The 15,885-nt window shown below is 41.8% G+C and overlaps 1 protein-coding gene across 2 annotated transcripts in view; it reads right to left on the bottom strand.

Moving 5' to 3' along the window:
* PITPNB (phosphatidylinositol transfer protein beta) overlaps positions 1-15,885 on the bottom strand; it is a 63,504-nt gene that overhangs the window by 19,081 nt on the left and 28,538 nt on the right. For both annotated transcript variants that reach the window (XM_070219854.1, XM_070219855.1), the window contains exon 7: positions 1,887-1,964. In XM_070219854.1, coding sequence (XP_070075955.1) covers positions 1,887-1,964 — 78 coding nt within the window. The remainder of the gene's footprint in view (positions 1-1,886; positions 1,965-15,885) is intronic.

Raw genomic sequence — 15,885 nt, 5'->3', positions numbered from 1 at the left:
AAAATTTACATTATCACTAAAAACTAAACCTATTCTAGAATTTTAAATAATCACTGACAATAAAAGACAAAGCAACGTTAATGAAAAAGGTAAAGGTCATAAATAAAAAAGGAATAAAAATCATATTCCAAGTTCCCAAAAGCTTGGAAATCAGGTAGAAGTCAGCATCAAACTATTTTTGCTGCCTGTTAAAAACTGAGTTAGGAGTTCCTACAGAAAGGATTTGAGCCCAAGCATAACAAATAGCCCACCACCCATTGCCTGTTCAAGTTTATATTTGAAAAATCGATAATCTGAAGAAAATGAAATATTTAATTCCCCTCCAAGTCTCAACCTCGCGCCTCTCTTTTCCCCGTAAGACTACCATCAGCCAGAGAGTCAGTACTTATTGGAGCAAGACGGCCGTCTGGAAGACATGGCCACTGAGCAGGAGCGGCCTGTCCGCTGCCCTGCACGGTGCTCTCCTCTAGAAGGCCAGCATTAAATCTCAAAGGAGAAAGCCTTCTCTGACTCAGGGCGAGTGCCCAAGGCCAGAGCCATAAAGCTGGAAAAGGGTGGGCAAAGTTTTTTTAATCTCTGAGAGTAAACTTAGATCATGCATATTGAATTTGTTCCCTAATTTATAAGTGACATATATCACTTTCTGGGTATTAAGTTAAAAAAGCTCCAGTCATGGCCATTAAACTGGGAGAATGGTGAACTGAACTCTACCCAGAGAACAAACGTGAAAATAAGGTAATTATGAATCATTTCTTACAGAAGAAAGTCACTCATTCTTCATTTTAACTGATGTGCAAGACAGTCACAGAACAGTCTGACACCCAGGGAGAACCACTCAGTGGATGACATGTGGGGCTGAGAGAGAAATCCTCTGTCTACAAGCAACAACTAGCACCCAGATACCACTTATTGATGACCTGTCTGGCTTCAGCATAAACAGACTGGTTACCAAGTAAACTCCTGTGGGTGGGAAATCCGCTCTGGGCATATTTAGGTTTTTATGCTCCCCTTCTCCTGTCAAATTAGCTGTAATAACTTGCTATCAACACATTAAGCCTTCTTTAAGGGTTGTCATTTAGTTTAGCAGTTGTCTTTAAAATGCATTATATGTTTGGGGCTGGCCCCGTGGCCGAGTGGTTAAGTTCGCGCGCTCCGCTGCAGGCGGCCCAGTGTTTCGTTGGTTTGAATCCTGGGCACGGACATGGCACTGCTCATCAGACCACGCTGAGGCAGCGTCCCACATGCCACAACTAGAAGGACCCACAACGAAATATACAACTGTGTACCGGGGGGCTTTGGGGAGAAAAAGGAGAAAAATAAAAAAATCTTAAAAAAAAAAAAATGCATTATATGTTTACAGCAGTTTAAATTATTACCTTAACATTGCTTTTCTTACTTCCATGAAGAAAGCAAAGATGTGTTCTTTATTAGAAAACAACTACTTGCCATCAAAATTGTTTTCTGGTGTCCTGCTTTCCAAAATATAACCATTTTAAAAGGCCAGGATCATGAGCATGGGTGAGGAAAACTTGTTCAGTTTTTACTAAGCCTAAATTTAAACTGTAAACTTTCATTTAATATGGATTTTTGTACTGCTTCGAGTCTCCAAAGAGAACATTACAATCCCCACAGACTAAATCACTCGTCTCTTTTAAGGGTTATCAGAGTAGCATTATGCTGAGAGTGACAGTCTGGCTAGGTTCTGTTTGTTAATGCAGCAGACTTGCTGGCCAACTGCAACTGGCCGTAAGTCCTTAGCGCAAATAAAACTATTTTTGTGCCATTTCTATTTTTTCACTTAAACGTCACCAGCTCTTCCAGACTCAGGACCTGTCAAGTGTTCTGTTGCCAAGACTCTGCCTGTCAGAAAGGTCAGCATCCAGTACCTTCCAGTTGGGTCCCAAAGGGCCTCTCTTGGTCTTGACTGACTGGAATAACGCTGGGTCTTCATCAGCTTTGTAGTCCTGCAAAGCAAAACAAAGTCAGAGCAGAGAAGAAAACCAGAGGAAATTCTTCAACCTTGCCAGAACAGCTCTTTGCAGCTACTAAAACACAGGACAGAAACCGACTAGGCTTACTGTGCTTTTGCATAAAAGTAGGAAAATGCTTCTATACGACACTCAATTTTCAGTTTGGTTCTCTCTGCTGTAAACTTCCACCTTGAGGCAAAACAACTATACGATAAAGAGTAACAGAAGTCTTGACTAGCAGTCCAGCATCACTGTTTACTGGATAGCTATGTCCAAGAACAAATGTTCCGACATTTTCCAACAGTTTCAGCATTCTGATAAATGCAGAATCACATTCAAGAAATAAAGCATACCCATCTAGGTTTTGACAATACCCACAGGTGATGACAAAGGAGTCTAAGAACCGCTAGAGAGCAACTACTGTGACTAGGAACACGGAGCAGAAGCACTGACCCCGGGGCACCCCCGATCTCTTGGGCGGCTGGTCTGTGGGCGACACCTCCATAGGAGGCCAGCCTCTCCACACCCCGGTCCACAGAGAGCCATGGGGTACACAGACCTTAGCTTCCTCATGGAAGAGAGACTGTACTCATGTCAGCCCCTCACTGTCAAAAGAAACAAGGGAGGGGTTTCTGAAAGGACGACCTCAGTTGTATCAAGCCACAGGGAACAGTCCTGAAGTTCAGGTTTTAGGCACGGTTCTAGTGTGTGTAAATTCTGTTTCCCTTAATTTCCTCTTCCTGATAGAATGAAGGAAATGAAAGGAGTAAACCTTTTTAATCCTATCTGCTTTAAGAAGTTCTTTTGTCACTGCGCACAATCTACAGATAAAAATAAAAAGTTACTTTTTAAGAGCTAAAGTCCAGATTTAAAAAAAGAAATGAGTTGTAACAGTAACAATGAACAGAGGTCAGTCAAAAATACGACAAAGGGAGGGCCCCTCCTTCCTGTGTAGAATCTCTGAACTGGGGTCCTTCATCGCATTCATGGAGGGACCACCTATTTTGGGAAAAATGCCCAGACAAGTCAAGTATGAAAAATTATTGTTCTGGAGATAAGGGCAATGCAAGCACTGAACATACTGCAAAGCATAACACAAACTTTCACAAAGCAAAACAGGCTGAGAAGCAGTCAATCAAGACTCAACAGTTCCTCAGTAAACACACATGACACGTTAATAATTCCGAAAGAGAAAGGTATCAATAAATTATGTGAGGCTCAGGGAGAAAACAAAACTTTAAAGAAAGCTAAGTGGGTAAATATGTGACCCTGAACTCAAAGCCTACTGTCTTCTAAAAAGCTCTAAAAACGCCCAACAAGGGGTTCAATTATACAAGCAAACTTAGCTGGCCACACAGGCCCTCCCTGCTCTAAATACGCAAAGCGGCGTGGCCACAGGCATTAGGTCCGTCGGCACAACCCACGAGAGACAGCCGGAGATGAGCCGACTGCAAGGAGCCGGACAACCAGGCAGCAGAATTCGAGCACTGTCAGCTGACACGAATTCTCAAATTCCAACTTAGAACCGCACCGTAAAAATTAACAACCTCACTACTGAGGAAACCATCAACTGCACAGGTGGTCTCAAGACCTGGATTTACAGTAAGAAATCGGCTATCCTGCTAACAGACATAATCACCTAACTCCATAACGCATTTTTTCCTAGGTCACAGGCTTGGAACTAAAACCCCGAGACACACCTAATTCTCCGAAACTGAAAATATTTAACATCACATCAAGTATCACTTTTGACCTCAGCATCCTCAATCAGGTCTATTTATTGAACAGCCACCACGTGGAACAGTGCAAAGGACGCTAAGAGGTATGTCCCATGGGCCTGAGGACGTAAGGAGAACCAACACTTGGTTCTGGCTCTTAGAAAGTCGCAGTCTAGCTGGAGACAGAAAAAAAGGCAAAGAAAAGCTAACTGAACCCCAGGGACTACACGTGAACTGCCAACAGAGAATGGAGAGCAGAATTACAGCCAGAATCGAAACCAACCAACACCAGCCAAGGGAAGGTATTTCTTAAAAAATTTTAAAAATCATCTTTCAAAGTAAAAAAAATCTTATTGCTAAGGTGCATAGTGTTAAAATTTTTTACGATTAAATCTTAATTATTTGAATAATGCCCAGAGGCCTGGCCAGTGTTTAATAGCTCATCCCATTTGAGGGAGAAACACTTTTTCCCCCTTTTTTCCTAACTGGAGAGTGACCTCACTGTGGGCGTGATGCTGAAGTTTTTGGTTTTTTAAAATTTTTACAAGATCTTGAGATATCATGGAGCCTGGCATGAGTCAAACAGTAAATATCACATTTCTTGAATCTAAAAGGTCATCAGAGGATGCTCCATTATTTTATGTACCATTAAGGAAGACAGCCACTAAAATATGCCATAACTGGAAGACAAATCCTGATTCTGACTATATTAAAAAAATGAAGGGAAAATCAGTGGGGAGAGATCTTAAAATTGATGAAATGGAGACTGGAGAACTGCTTCTGTGGATTCTAAACTTGCCCGCTCCAAGAGAGAGAGAAAAAAGAAAAGCCACAAAACAGAGTGTACACAAATATCAGTAACACTAAAGGAAAAAAACACTGATGGTATACAGTAAGGGTAGCACATAAACCAAGAAACAACTAATTTAAGAATTAACTAAGCGAGCTTGGTCTAAATTGTGGCCAACATAAATTATTCTCGTGCAGGAGTAAATTAATTAGGGAGTGGCTTGCCCCAAGAGATGGGCCTGAGCATGACTGTGGCACCAGCGAAGGTGACAATGTGAGCGTAAGGATGAGACGGACTTCTCTGATAACGCTCCTCCTTCCTGACCCTGGCTCCACACCACGGCGACAACTTCAGGGGTTTCAATGCCTGTGTGACACAGATTAATTAACTGAAGAATATGGAATAACACTTGAAAACTTCTCCACTCTGGACCTAACTGCTACACTGTCTCGGAAAATATGTTTCTGAGCCCTCGGTATTAGTGCTGGTTGTTCATGGAGAAACTTCCTGAACTACGGATTCACAGAATTATAGAGGGAAACGAACCCTGAAGACCACTCAAGCCACCTCGTTTTGCACATGAGGAAACCACAGTCCGCCAAGGAGGTGGTGTGGCTCACCTACCCAGGACCTTAACACAAGCTCTTAGCCTCTGTCCTGGGCTCATTCTAGACCACCACACAGGAGGATGGCAGAAGGGAGTCCACAAATGTCAGATAAACAAAACACATTTCAAAAAAACCAAGCAGCAGCAGCATCAGAGATACCAAATGGATTTTCCTATAATGCATGTGTGCATATAAATTATTATACATACGTATATACACGCGTATCTCCAAAGCTGTTTCCCCTCCCTACTTTTTTCTCTTAAATACAAAGTAGCAAACATTAAAGATACACTAAAAACTTAACAAAACCCAATTATTAACAATAGCACCTTAACCTTGACAGATGAGGATAACGCATCTTGTCAAAACCTAGGAATTTCTGTGCTTTTTAATGTTGGTTTGAATACGTAAATGTTTAATCAGTTGAATTAAGTAGCAAGATACTAAAAAGCAGGAAGGAGGCGTAGTTTTAACCACCTCAGTTTTGTATCTCTATAACAAACATTTAATTTTTTGAACAGTATCTTCTCCGCTACAATTTTATTTTTGGGTCTCTACTCTGGTCTTTCTGTATTTGAAAACTGGCCGATTTATACCCGTATCACAATGAACAAATATACTCCTTCACGTATGACAGTTTCAGCGTACAGAATGCAACCTCAGCTACCAATTATAGCTGCAAATGAGCAATAGCGTGGAATGAGACAGCCTGCTGGCTTTGTTAGTATTCTGTCTCCTCTGGGATCCCATGGGGAAAGGGGAGGCTCTGATGAAGAGAAGCCCTTGGCTCATGGTTTATTGTGCTTGCCACCAGCTGCAGACTTCTCATCTCATTAGTTCTTTTAGAATACTGTGGGTGAAGACAGCTGTAGCCTACTTGAGTCTTCAGCTCCTGGGTATTCTGAAGGCTGAATTTGCTATGCACTTTCTGCAATCCTTGGGAAAAAAAGAAAGCAAATTCACTACGCCAAGGAAATGTATTTTTAAAATGAGTGTTAAAAGTAGAAAAATCTTATTGCTAAGGTATATTGTGTTTAAAATTTTTTATGATCAAACTTTAATTATCTGTATGATGCCCAGAGGCCTGGCCAGGATAAGGGCTTAGTAAACCCATCATTATCAAGTTAGATGTAATGTCCCTAGACACTGCTCGCTCCACCAACACTAGCGCCTGAACAACAGAAAAATACAGTGATATCAGCATAGGTAGATTCAGATTAATATTAATACAACTCTATTTAACTGAAAACTCTTATTTAAGTAAAAAAGGAGGCAAGTGAAAGTCAAGACAGCCTTTGGAGAACAAATAAAATATAATATGGTAAATAAACAGATTGCTGAGTCTCCGTGCAGGAGCCACAGAATACATTCATTAAATTCTTCTAAATAACCGTTTTCTGTCACCGGAAAACGAAAGTTGTGCTGCCTCTTGGGTGGACATCTGTCCCTCACTACAGCTCTCAACAGAAACTCTCAACAGAAACCAGATTCGTTCTGAAAACAAAGAGTATTAGTTTTATGAATCTTTTAGCATAGAAGCTGTCCCCCAAAATGCAAGTACAAAATCTGCACTGAGCCAACCTAAATGTCCTTGAGCCCAGATTTAACTCATGACCCTGAATGCGGAAGTGAGTAGGAGGTGGCGGGCAGGCTGGTAGGAGTTTCCTGACAGCTTGTAGAAAAATCGAGATGAGCTCCAGACATCAGGAAACTGCTGAAAGAACCACGCGTGGGTTACCACAGGTGAGGCTAAATGTCCACGGGGAAAAGAGAGCCCAAACCACAAGCACTAGCAACTCCTCGACGCCTGCTTAGAAGAGAGCCACTCCCCACGCCCACCCCAAAGAGAAACAATTCTACAGGGTAAACGTAAAAACTTGAGAGAAATATTAGGATCCTGCCGCCTGCTGCAAAACCCTTTCCTTTAGCCTAAGACGATTAATTAGGTGTCTATTCAAATAGCTCAAAGATAATCACTAAGTTTAAAATGTACAGGTACTGCTGCTCAACTTAGCAAAGCTTATTTCCTCTAATCACATCCTAAAAAGTGAAGACCAGGTTGGGGGAAAGCTGAATTAACTATGAAGATAACAAACCTCAGTTATTAGCACGCCCTGCGTTTTTCAGTGCTGTGGCACTTGGAACACAGGCAGGCCCTAGATCCACCACCGCTGACCCTAGTGCGTAACTAACTGGAGCCGACACAATTCAAGCCAGACTCCAAGGGAAAGCCCATTAAAAAAATGTTTGCACTAAATTTTGCAATAGCAAGAAACAGAGGTGTAAAGAGAAATAACATTTACTAACTTCTTTAAGAAACTCATTTCAACAGTTCTTTTCCAACAAGCAGCTTTCTTTTCTATTTTTAATTACCTCTCCCCAGTGACTCCTCACCCTCTCAGGGTCCCACAGAGTACCATTAATATAGTGTAAGTAAATCTCATTAATTCAGGTCCTACTACCTTGGAATTCAGAATAATTCGGACAGGGGCCGGACTGAAGTTTATCTTTGCGTGATCTATGAAAAAAAGATTTGCTACACAAATTAATAGAGTAACAAGACCTCAGGAGGGCTGTTTAAACAGTTCAGAAGTGTTTTAGAGCAATTCAGAAGCATTCATTTGCATATAATTATTATGCTAATTACAAATCATTCTTATCTATTCATTAAAGCAGATTCCCAAAGGACCACTAATTGTCAATAACTTGTTGGCCTAGTTTCTGTTACTGAATGTACCTCAGAGGAACAAAACTGCATTAAAAAATATTTTCTAATTCAGCCCTCTCATTAATCCTTACTGGCTTTCCACCAACGAATCCTAAAAGCTGAATTTTTAAACAACTGCATTGAGAACCAAGAAATGCAGTCAAACCTACACACCCGAACAGGACACTTTTTTGTAATCTTTCTACTCTCACAGACCTGGGGTCGAGGTGAGCACAGCGGAGAGAGAAGCGGGTCGGGGGCTGTCAATAGAGCTCTATGCTAAAAGGTGGCCGGGGCCTCGAGCACTTCTGGGCTCAAGCACAGGCTAACTGCTCTTCCATTCTTTCTCATCTCATCCAAATCGCAGCCAGAGACCACCAACACTGTCATGTTTATGAAGGCAGATGCCCAAAGCCTTTGGAAAGTTACAAATTTATAGAGAAAGGGAAAATCAGAATTTCAGCTATGAAAAAAGTTACAACCAAAAACCTGAGGTGACAGACTCCATATCCTACAACCAAGCAGGGGAAGCAAATACTTTGCTCCAGATGGGCTGGGCAGGAGACGGAGAGGAGCAAGCCCCTGGGGGTGGGAGAGGGAGTTCCTGCACAGCCCAGGGCTTGTGGGCACTCCTTAGCCTCCCCTCAGGGGTGGGTGGGCTACTGGTTTGGGTAAGGCTGCGTTTCACGCACACCTACACAATATAACAAGTCACAAAGGTGCTTGTTAAGCATTATATAAATTAAAATTAAATTGCATATGCCTGAAACATGAGTAATATGTACAGGAAAGTTTTAACACAAGAAGCATTTTTCTTAAATGACAGGAGATCACAGAACATATCACATCAAATTCCTTTAACTAAAACGAGGGGAAACATCCTATTGAAAATCCACAGGGTGAGCCCTCTCCAGTACAATGTCCATGTTGGTTCATGATCTGGCCTTCGGACACAGCCGCTCCTGAGTCCCAGGACCCCATTTAACCCATTAGCATAAATAGGAAATAACTGCAGAAAAAAATTAAACATCATTTCTTTTTTTTACAGTAAGAGCAAAATCTGATAAGCAGCATCATTCTTGCTACTATTTTTGGAGAACTTATTTATGTGGCAGGCACACGCAGTCTCCCAGTTAACCCTCACCACCTGCAACAAAGGCACTCCCATCACCCCGGGGGTGGGAAAGGCAACACCTCGCCCAGGGCCGCCTCTGCTCAGCAGAAGAGCTGGGACTTGGCGGCAGCTCCTCGACACCCAGGCCAACCAGACACTTCACTGCAAAATCGGGATGTGCTCTACTCTTTATCAGCTGATGAGACGCAAGTACCTCACCGGAGCTTTGCTCCCTCTCAGCCTAGAGAACCATCCCTGAGAGTTGAAAGCGCTGAAAAAGGGCCTTTAAAAGAAATACACTTTAAAAAAACTCGACTTGGAGCTGTTTATGCTAATTTCTTTGAAAACATCTGCCATTTGCTGCTCAAAAAGACATTTTCTAACTCTTACCAGAGCATTTCTCCCCACCCAAGAACTAGAGCAATTCTACTTCGCACCCTCCACAACTCCCCCGCCCTGTTTTTACTTTCAAAACATGGAAGAGGTTAGAAATAGCCACTAAGTTAATAATGGGTTCTAGTGAAAAAGTACTTTGTGAAAAATATGCTCGCACAAGCAGATTTGTAAGAGAAATTTTAAAATCCTTGCTAAGATTTAAGCAAGCATGAAATAAGCAGTACGTTATTTTCCCACAAGAGGGCACTGCCACCCAACTATGCCTCCAAACACAGGGGGACACTCTAAATCCACTACTGGACGCAAATCTTACAAGAGTTCCAAAAGCACTTGACCATGTAAGGCACGAGAATAAAGTGGAAAACACTTTCACATTTCTTTTCAATAAGGACCATGCTAACATTTATCTATATCTTCTTTGAGGACAGGGAAAATAGCTCTATAACTTACCACAAAAAAGATCTTGACAAGTTTGCTTCACTGCATAACAGAGGTGAGATGAGAAGAGCACTTGACACAAGAGGAAATTTCTTAAGCAAAAGCAAAATCACTGCTATCTCCAGTGGTATTTGGTTTGTTCTGGTTCTTTCTGAGTTCAAGGAGGCCACTGTTACCAGCTAGGGACTGGGTTACAACTCTCACCTCTTTACTATGCACACACTTCAATGAAGAGCTTTCGGAGCGCTCGCACAAACACCAGAGATAAGTTACAAACTTTTCAGACAGAAATGAATGTCTAGGTGCATGTTAATGGCAACAGGAAGAGGTACTCTACCAGATCGAGTGTCTGTTCACGCCAAAGAGAACCAGCGAAGGAGCGTTTGGCAACCGCGGGCTCTGCTCAGACTGGCTGGATCTCAGCCACAGACTTCTAGTAAACAAAAGCTCTTTTTAGGGCTAGAGAACTGGGTAGCCACCACACAGCTCTGAGAAGCAGAAAGCCCTTCTTAGGAAGTAAGAGGCAACAGCTGGAACAAAACGAACATCTAAGACATGGGAGTTTTGTGAAAGCTGGGAGAGAGGACGAACTGGAGCGACGGTCAGTGCTGGCCACTTAGGGTTATTATCTACCAAGAGTAAACTCGGTAGTTCTATTAGGTTGACCCCCAAAAATGTCACTTTTGTAGCTCAAAAGCTGACAAATACTAACAATTTCGCATGGTCTGATCTAACATTTAACTTTTTCCAGCCAGATTTCATGTTTTTAATTAAAAAAAAAAAATTAACGATTCAGAAAGCTTATTTTCTGATTCCTACATTTCTTTAAAATTATGAAGTTTTTTCTAAAGGCAGTGCAGTAACACATATGTTGCCAAGACTGTCTACTTAAATGTACATTTGGGCACTGTCTCACAGAATGTCTGATGAAAAGAAAAGATATGCCTGGATCCTTTCTAGAGCACAAGAAACAAGCACTGCTTAAGGTGTGACCAAAACTTACATGCCTAAATAAACTAAACCAAGTTTCATCAACTTTCCAAGGCTGACATTTAAGAAAAAGGATCTTTAAAAAAAGCAGTAACTTTAAAACAATACACACTGATGGTTTAAAACAATTAAAAAGTGCTGGATTGTTCAACACTCAAATAATGGAATGGTGCGTTCAAAGTGAAAACGGCTAAATGCAGGAAAAGGCAAGTCTGATAGGTTCATTTCCAAGGGCAACCGGAATTTCAGAAAATCTGGTACTGCTTAGCCTATTTCTGCTCTTAACTAAATGAGACTTTGTTCTGCCTACCAAAACATACTCACCAAACAAATCGATCATAACCAAAGAACAAATTGGTCAACACTAGAAAGAACAAGCAAAAAGCACAAACTTGAAAAACCCCATCTTTATTTTCTTTGACATCACAATCCTTTAGAAAATTATTCTGGGACTTCTCCCAGTGGCTTAGATGAGCAGTACAGATGAACCCAACAATCCCATTACTGTCTTCTGATATGCAATTAAACGTACAAAACTCCAAACGTGCCAGCTCTAGCCAGCCTTTGAACCCCGACACTGGCTGCAGCCTGGAGCCCAGCACTGGTCTGTATCAGTTGTGAGGAAAAACCCTTTGGTGGAGGGGCACTCAGAGCTGCCCTACTGTACAAGCAACTGCTGGAACAAATTAACTCCACTTAGAAACACTTTAACGTGTTCACTGACTAAGAATCTTGCACTCTCTTCAGACAGACACATTATTCCTTTATTTTACCATACCATCTTTACCATATCAAAGCAGAACAAACAGCAAGTTCCAATAAATGCTTGCTAAATGAACATATAAGAACATGTAGGAGTGTTTTCTATAAGTACATACACCAAAAAACATCTTAGGGTCCCCAATCCTCTTACTCTATTGCACGTATGCAAATTTCAAAATATGCCAGAGTTCAGGAGTTATAGATGGAGGTGGACCAAGGCCACTGATAAAAACTGGTATTTTTGAGGGACTAGGGAAGATGGCTGGAAGAGAAGGCAGTTGCTTGCTTGTTTTAAATAAATTAAGAAAGCTCAATCGACATACTGCAAAGGAAGGAACATCATACAGTGAGAAGATGTTCTGGAAAGACAAAAATAAGCAGCAGCCCTGCTTCTGAGTCTTGGCTCCCCTTCCACTAGTTATGTGGCTCAGGGGAAGTTACCGCACTTCTGCGGGCCCAAACTCATTAACAGTAAAAATAACGGCTGGGGTAAACGTTTTGGACCATGGCCTCCAAATGAAATTGGTTCTGCTTCCAAAATCCTAGAAGCAGGGTGCTCACCCTACAGTCTTCACCATTGCTGGTGCACTGGAGCACTTCCCGAGCATGAGCACGTGCAGGAATCACCTGGAGAGCCAAACAGAGTCCAGAGCTCCAACGTGAACATTCTGACTGAGGAGGGGACTAAGAATTTGCATTTCATTTTCTTCCCCAAGTTTTACTGAGGATAGACATACATCACCGTGTAAATTTAAGGTGTACAGCATGATGGTTTGATTTACATATATTGTGAAATGATTACCACAACAGGTTCAGCTAACACCCATCATCCCATAAGGAGACAGTCATGCGTCATATAATGACTTTGCGGTCAACGATGGACCGCATGTTAACACAGACCACATGTACAACGGCAGTCCCGTAAGATTAGTACTATATAGCCTAGGTGTGTAGTGGGCTATACCATCCAGGTTTGTGTAAGTGCACTCTATGGTGTTTGCACACTGACAGAATCACCTAACTACACATTTCTCAGAACACATCCTTGTCAGTAAGCGACACATGACTGCAATAAAAAAAAAATTTTCTCCTTCTGATGAGAACTGTTAGGATTTACTCCCTTTTTACTTTCCTATATATCAAACAGCAGTGTTAACTGTAGTCATGTCGTACATTACTTTCCTAATACTTATCTTCTAACTGGGAGTTTGTACCTTAGGACCACCTTCCCCCAATTCCCCCTCACTCACCCAGAATTTGCAGTTCTAACAAGCTGCCCATGGGCAGACTTACTTGATTGGAAGGGGGCGTTTGGCCTGACTCCTAGCTAAGGCTCTGAGAAGCAAGTTCAGGAATCAGCCACAATGCTCCTAGAAGGTCTCAGCAGCCCTAAAAAGTACCTCTTAATTTCCAAGGAATATTCAGAGAAGAGGACCAATGGACAGATTCAGCCCACAATGGAATTCACACGTACACACCTGTCTCAGGGCCATGGTGCAAGTTTAGTCCAAACACTAAACAAGCAGGGGAGAGGCTAAGCGAGCTGGACTGAGCAGAAGTGACCCCAGGTCTGCGGGGAAGGACAAGCTTTCTCAGCAGCCCTATCCCCTCACTTCGGAGCGCCTATGTCCTGTGGGGCATCAAGGAAAGAACTGTGACTAGTGAGTAGAGCCACAGCTTTGCTTTGCTCACAGGAGCTCACAACTGAAAAAGCTGCTCAGAAGTGTTCTGCTGGAAAGAGGTGCACAGAGCAGTCTAGAGTCCAGCAGCAGCAATGACTCAAGGACCACAGCCCAGGAAGGGAAGTCTGGCTCCTGGGGGCAGGTACCATGGCCACAGGGAGGCTGTAGCACTCTGAGCCCACAGTGTGAGACACCCCCTCCTCATCACTCCCCAGGAGGGACACCTGCGAATGAGGAGGAACTGGAAAAAAGGACGGAGACTTGGGACAAACATATCATGGCAATTATGCTCATGAGGAGTGATAAAAAGTGAAAAGCAACAGGATACACTAGGTTATACGGGGAAGCCATTTGGTGTAAAACTAATGTGGCCTGACCTTGTTTTTCCAAAAGGGCCTGATGTGGCCTGTTGAGCAGGCATTGTACATCTGCTTTAAACATTTACTATGTCCCAAAGACAAGAACGACACCCTCAAGATAGGGATGTAACTTGCCCCCATGTCGGCATTTCTTTAAGGATAAGCATCTCTTCCTGGAAACCAACCTGCTGTGCTCACCTTGTGACCACTGACCACCAACTTGCTGTGCCAGCTCAACATCTTGTGACACTAGTAAAAGAGATATTCCTGTCTTAGGTGATGTATGCTCTTTGTTCCAAGAGAGTATATAACCACTCTGCACACCCCAGCTCTTTGGTGCCCTTCCTTCCTTTGGGAAGGAAGGCCCCCGACTACAGCCCTCAGACCTGGCTCATAACAAACTCACCCCAATTTTGGTTTATGGATTAATTATGTATTATTTGCATCGACAGCAGGTAAGGACGAGGGGCATGCAGTAAAAATCGGGATGGAAAGGGTTAAAGGGAGACAAAGAAGGAAGAGATATGGACAAAATCTGAGTTTTATCTTAAGAGCGCAAGCTTACCAGATCACATACCTTAAAAGGGCTCCTCTAAGCTCTGCAGGGAAGTCCCCATGAAGGACCCTATCAATTACAGCACACCGTGCACATCCTTTCTGTGGCCCAGAAACAATACGGCACACAAGTTTCTAACTTGTGTCTCTTTTAGGAATACCATCTTCAGTGAAACACCACCATTGTTACAAAACTGGGCAACTCTTGGGTCTGAAATGCCTCATTTGGAAAAAATCTCTCACCCACAAATTAACAAACTCTGACATGCTGAAACATGAGGGAAAAAAATTCATTCCCTTTACCTTACTGAATTTTAATATGGAATCGATCTCTATTTTTAAACTACATCTTCCAAACAATTTAATGCTTTCATATTACTAATATTTCCTTATTATTGACATCTAAAAAACAGCTGGATGGATGTTAAGCTGTATCATTTTTAGACCTGTGAGCCTTAAAATTTTGAGTTAAGCATTTTATCTACTAAAAAAAACCCCTTGGAAATTATAGAAATAAATTCGCATAGCATGTACTACAGAAGAAGCAGATACTACCGAGGAAGGCTGATACAATTCTTTCTGGTTACACATAAATACCTAAAAATGTGGTTCCAATTTCTGTCTGTTTTTTAAACCGTGCTCATTTTCTTTCAAATTGCTTCCAAAAACGAAGGTCTCTCTGATGTTAATCGTGTGTACACTTCGGCTTACACTTTAAAGAGTCTTCCTCTCCTGGGAAGTGACTTTTGTATACAAATCATGGAAAGCTACTTAGACAAAGTGCTGGAGATGATTAAAAGGGGCCAGATTCAAATTTATACCTTAAAAAAAAGCAGAAGCAGATGTTAGCTGACTCATTTGTGTATATTTTGGAAATGAGTTGAAGATATGCATGTGCATTTCATCAGGACATTTAAAGAATTCTCAACTTTTTATTGTGGTTATCTATCAACGACAACTTTAGAAATTAAAAAAACTTTAGAATTTATATTCTCATGTTTTATGCTGGATACCTTGAGTCATATTACAATTTGATCTAACTAAAACACTTTCTAATCTGACGGAAAGGTATTTAATCATTCAGAAACAACAAAATTTTTAGAATTGAAGGCACATCATATATACTTCACCATATAGGATTAGTAATGAAGGAACTCAAGTAGTATTTTGTTCATTTACTATTTTGAGCAACAAAAACTTAATTCCTCCAAACTGTCCTTTTTTCTTTTCCTTTTTTAAAAAACAACAGAGGAAAAAACCCTACAAATTCTCTTTGACCCACCAAACCTTTACTGAAAAGCTCACTCCGTGTAAGCCTCAATACAGAGCATCTTGCAGGTCCTGGAAACACAGAGATGATGAGTACAGAACAGTCTAGGGCCCCAAGGGGTACCCAATTTACCGAGGAAGGCTCTTCAGGTGTGATAGTTGGGTTAGATTTAAAATGGGGAGAGGATAGGAGGGTGTGGGGGCAAAAGGGTGTGTCCTGCTGGAATGCCCAGCAGGAGGAGCCTCCCTCCTTAAAGGACATAACACCTTAACACTTGGCTACAATGCCTCTTTCCCCTGAAACAGGAAATCTGTTTTGTACGGTGGCCAAAAGAAATTGGGTGGCGACATTTAAGCAGAAATCCCTGACTGCTCAGCTTGTTTCATTAGGCAATGATATATCTTCTAGAAAATTACGGAGAACAGCAGCTACAGTAACAGTCCTTTACAAACTTCCCATAAGCTATCCACAAAAAACTTGAATAACCCAATATTTAAATATATAGGACTTACGTAGCAAATTACTC

The sequence above is a fragment of the Equus caballus genome, chromosome 8 (genome assembly GCF_041296265.1).
Source record: "Equus caballus isolate H_3958 breed thoroughbred chromosome 8, TB-T2T, whole genome shotgun sequence".
NCBI classification, from domain to species: Eukaryota; Metazoa; Chordata; class Mammalia; order Perissodactyla; family Equidae; genus Equus; species Equus caballus.
The sequence above is the reverse complement of the archived record's forward strand: the minus strand, read 5'-3'. Positions and strand labels throughout refer to the sequence as shown.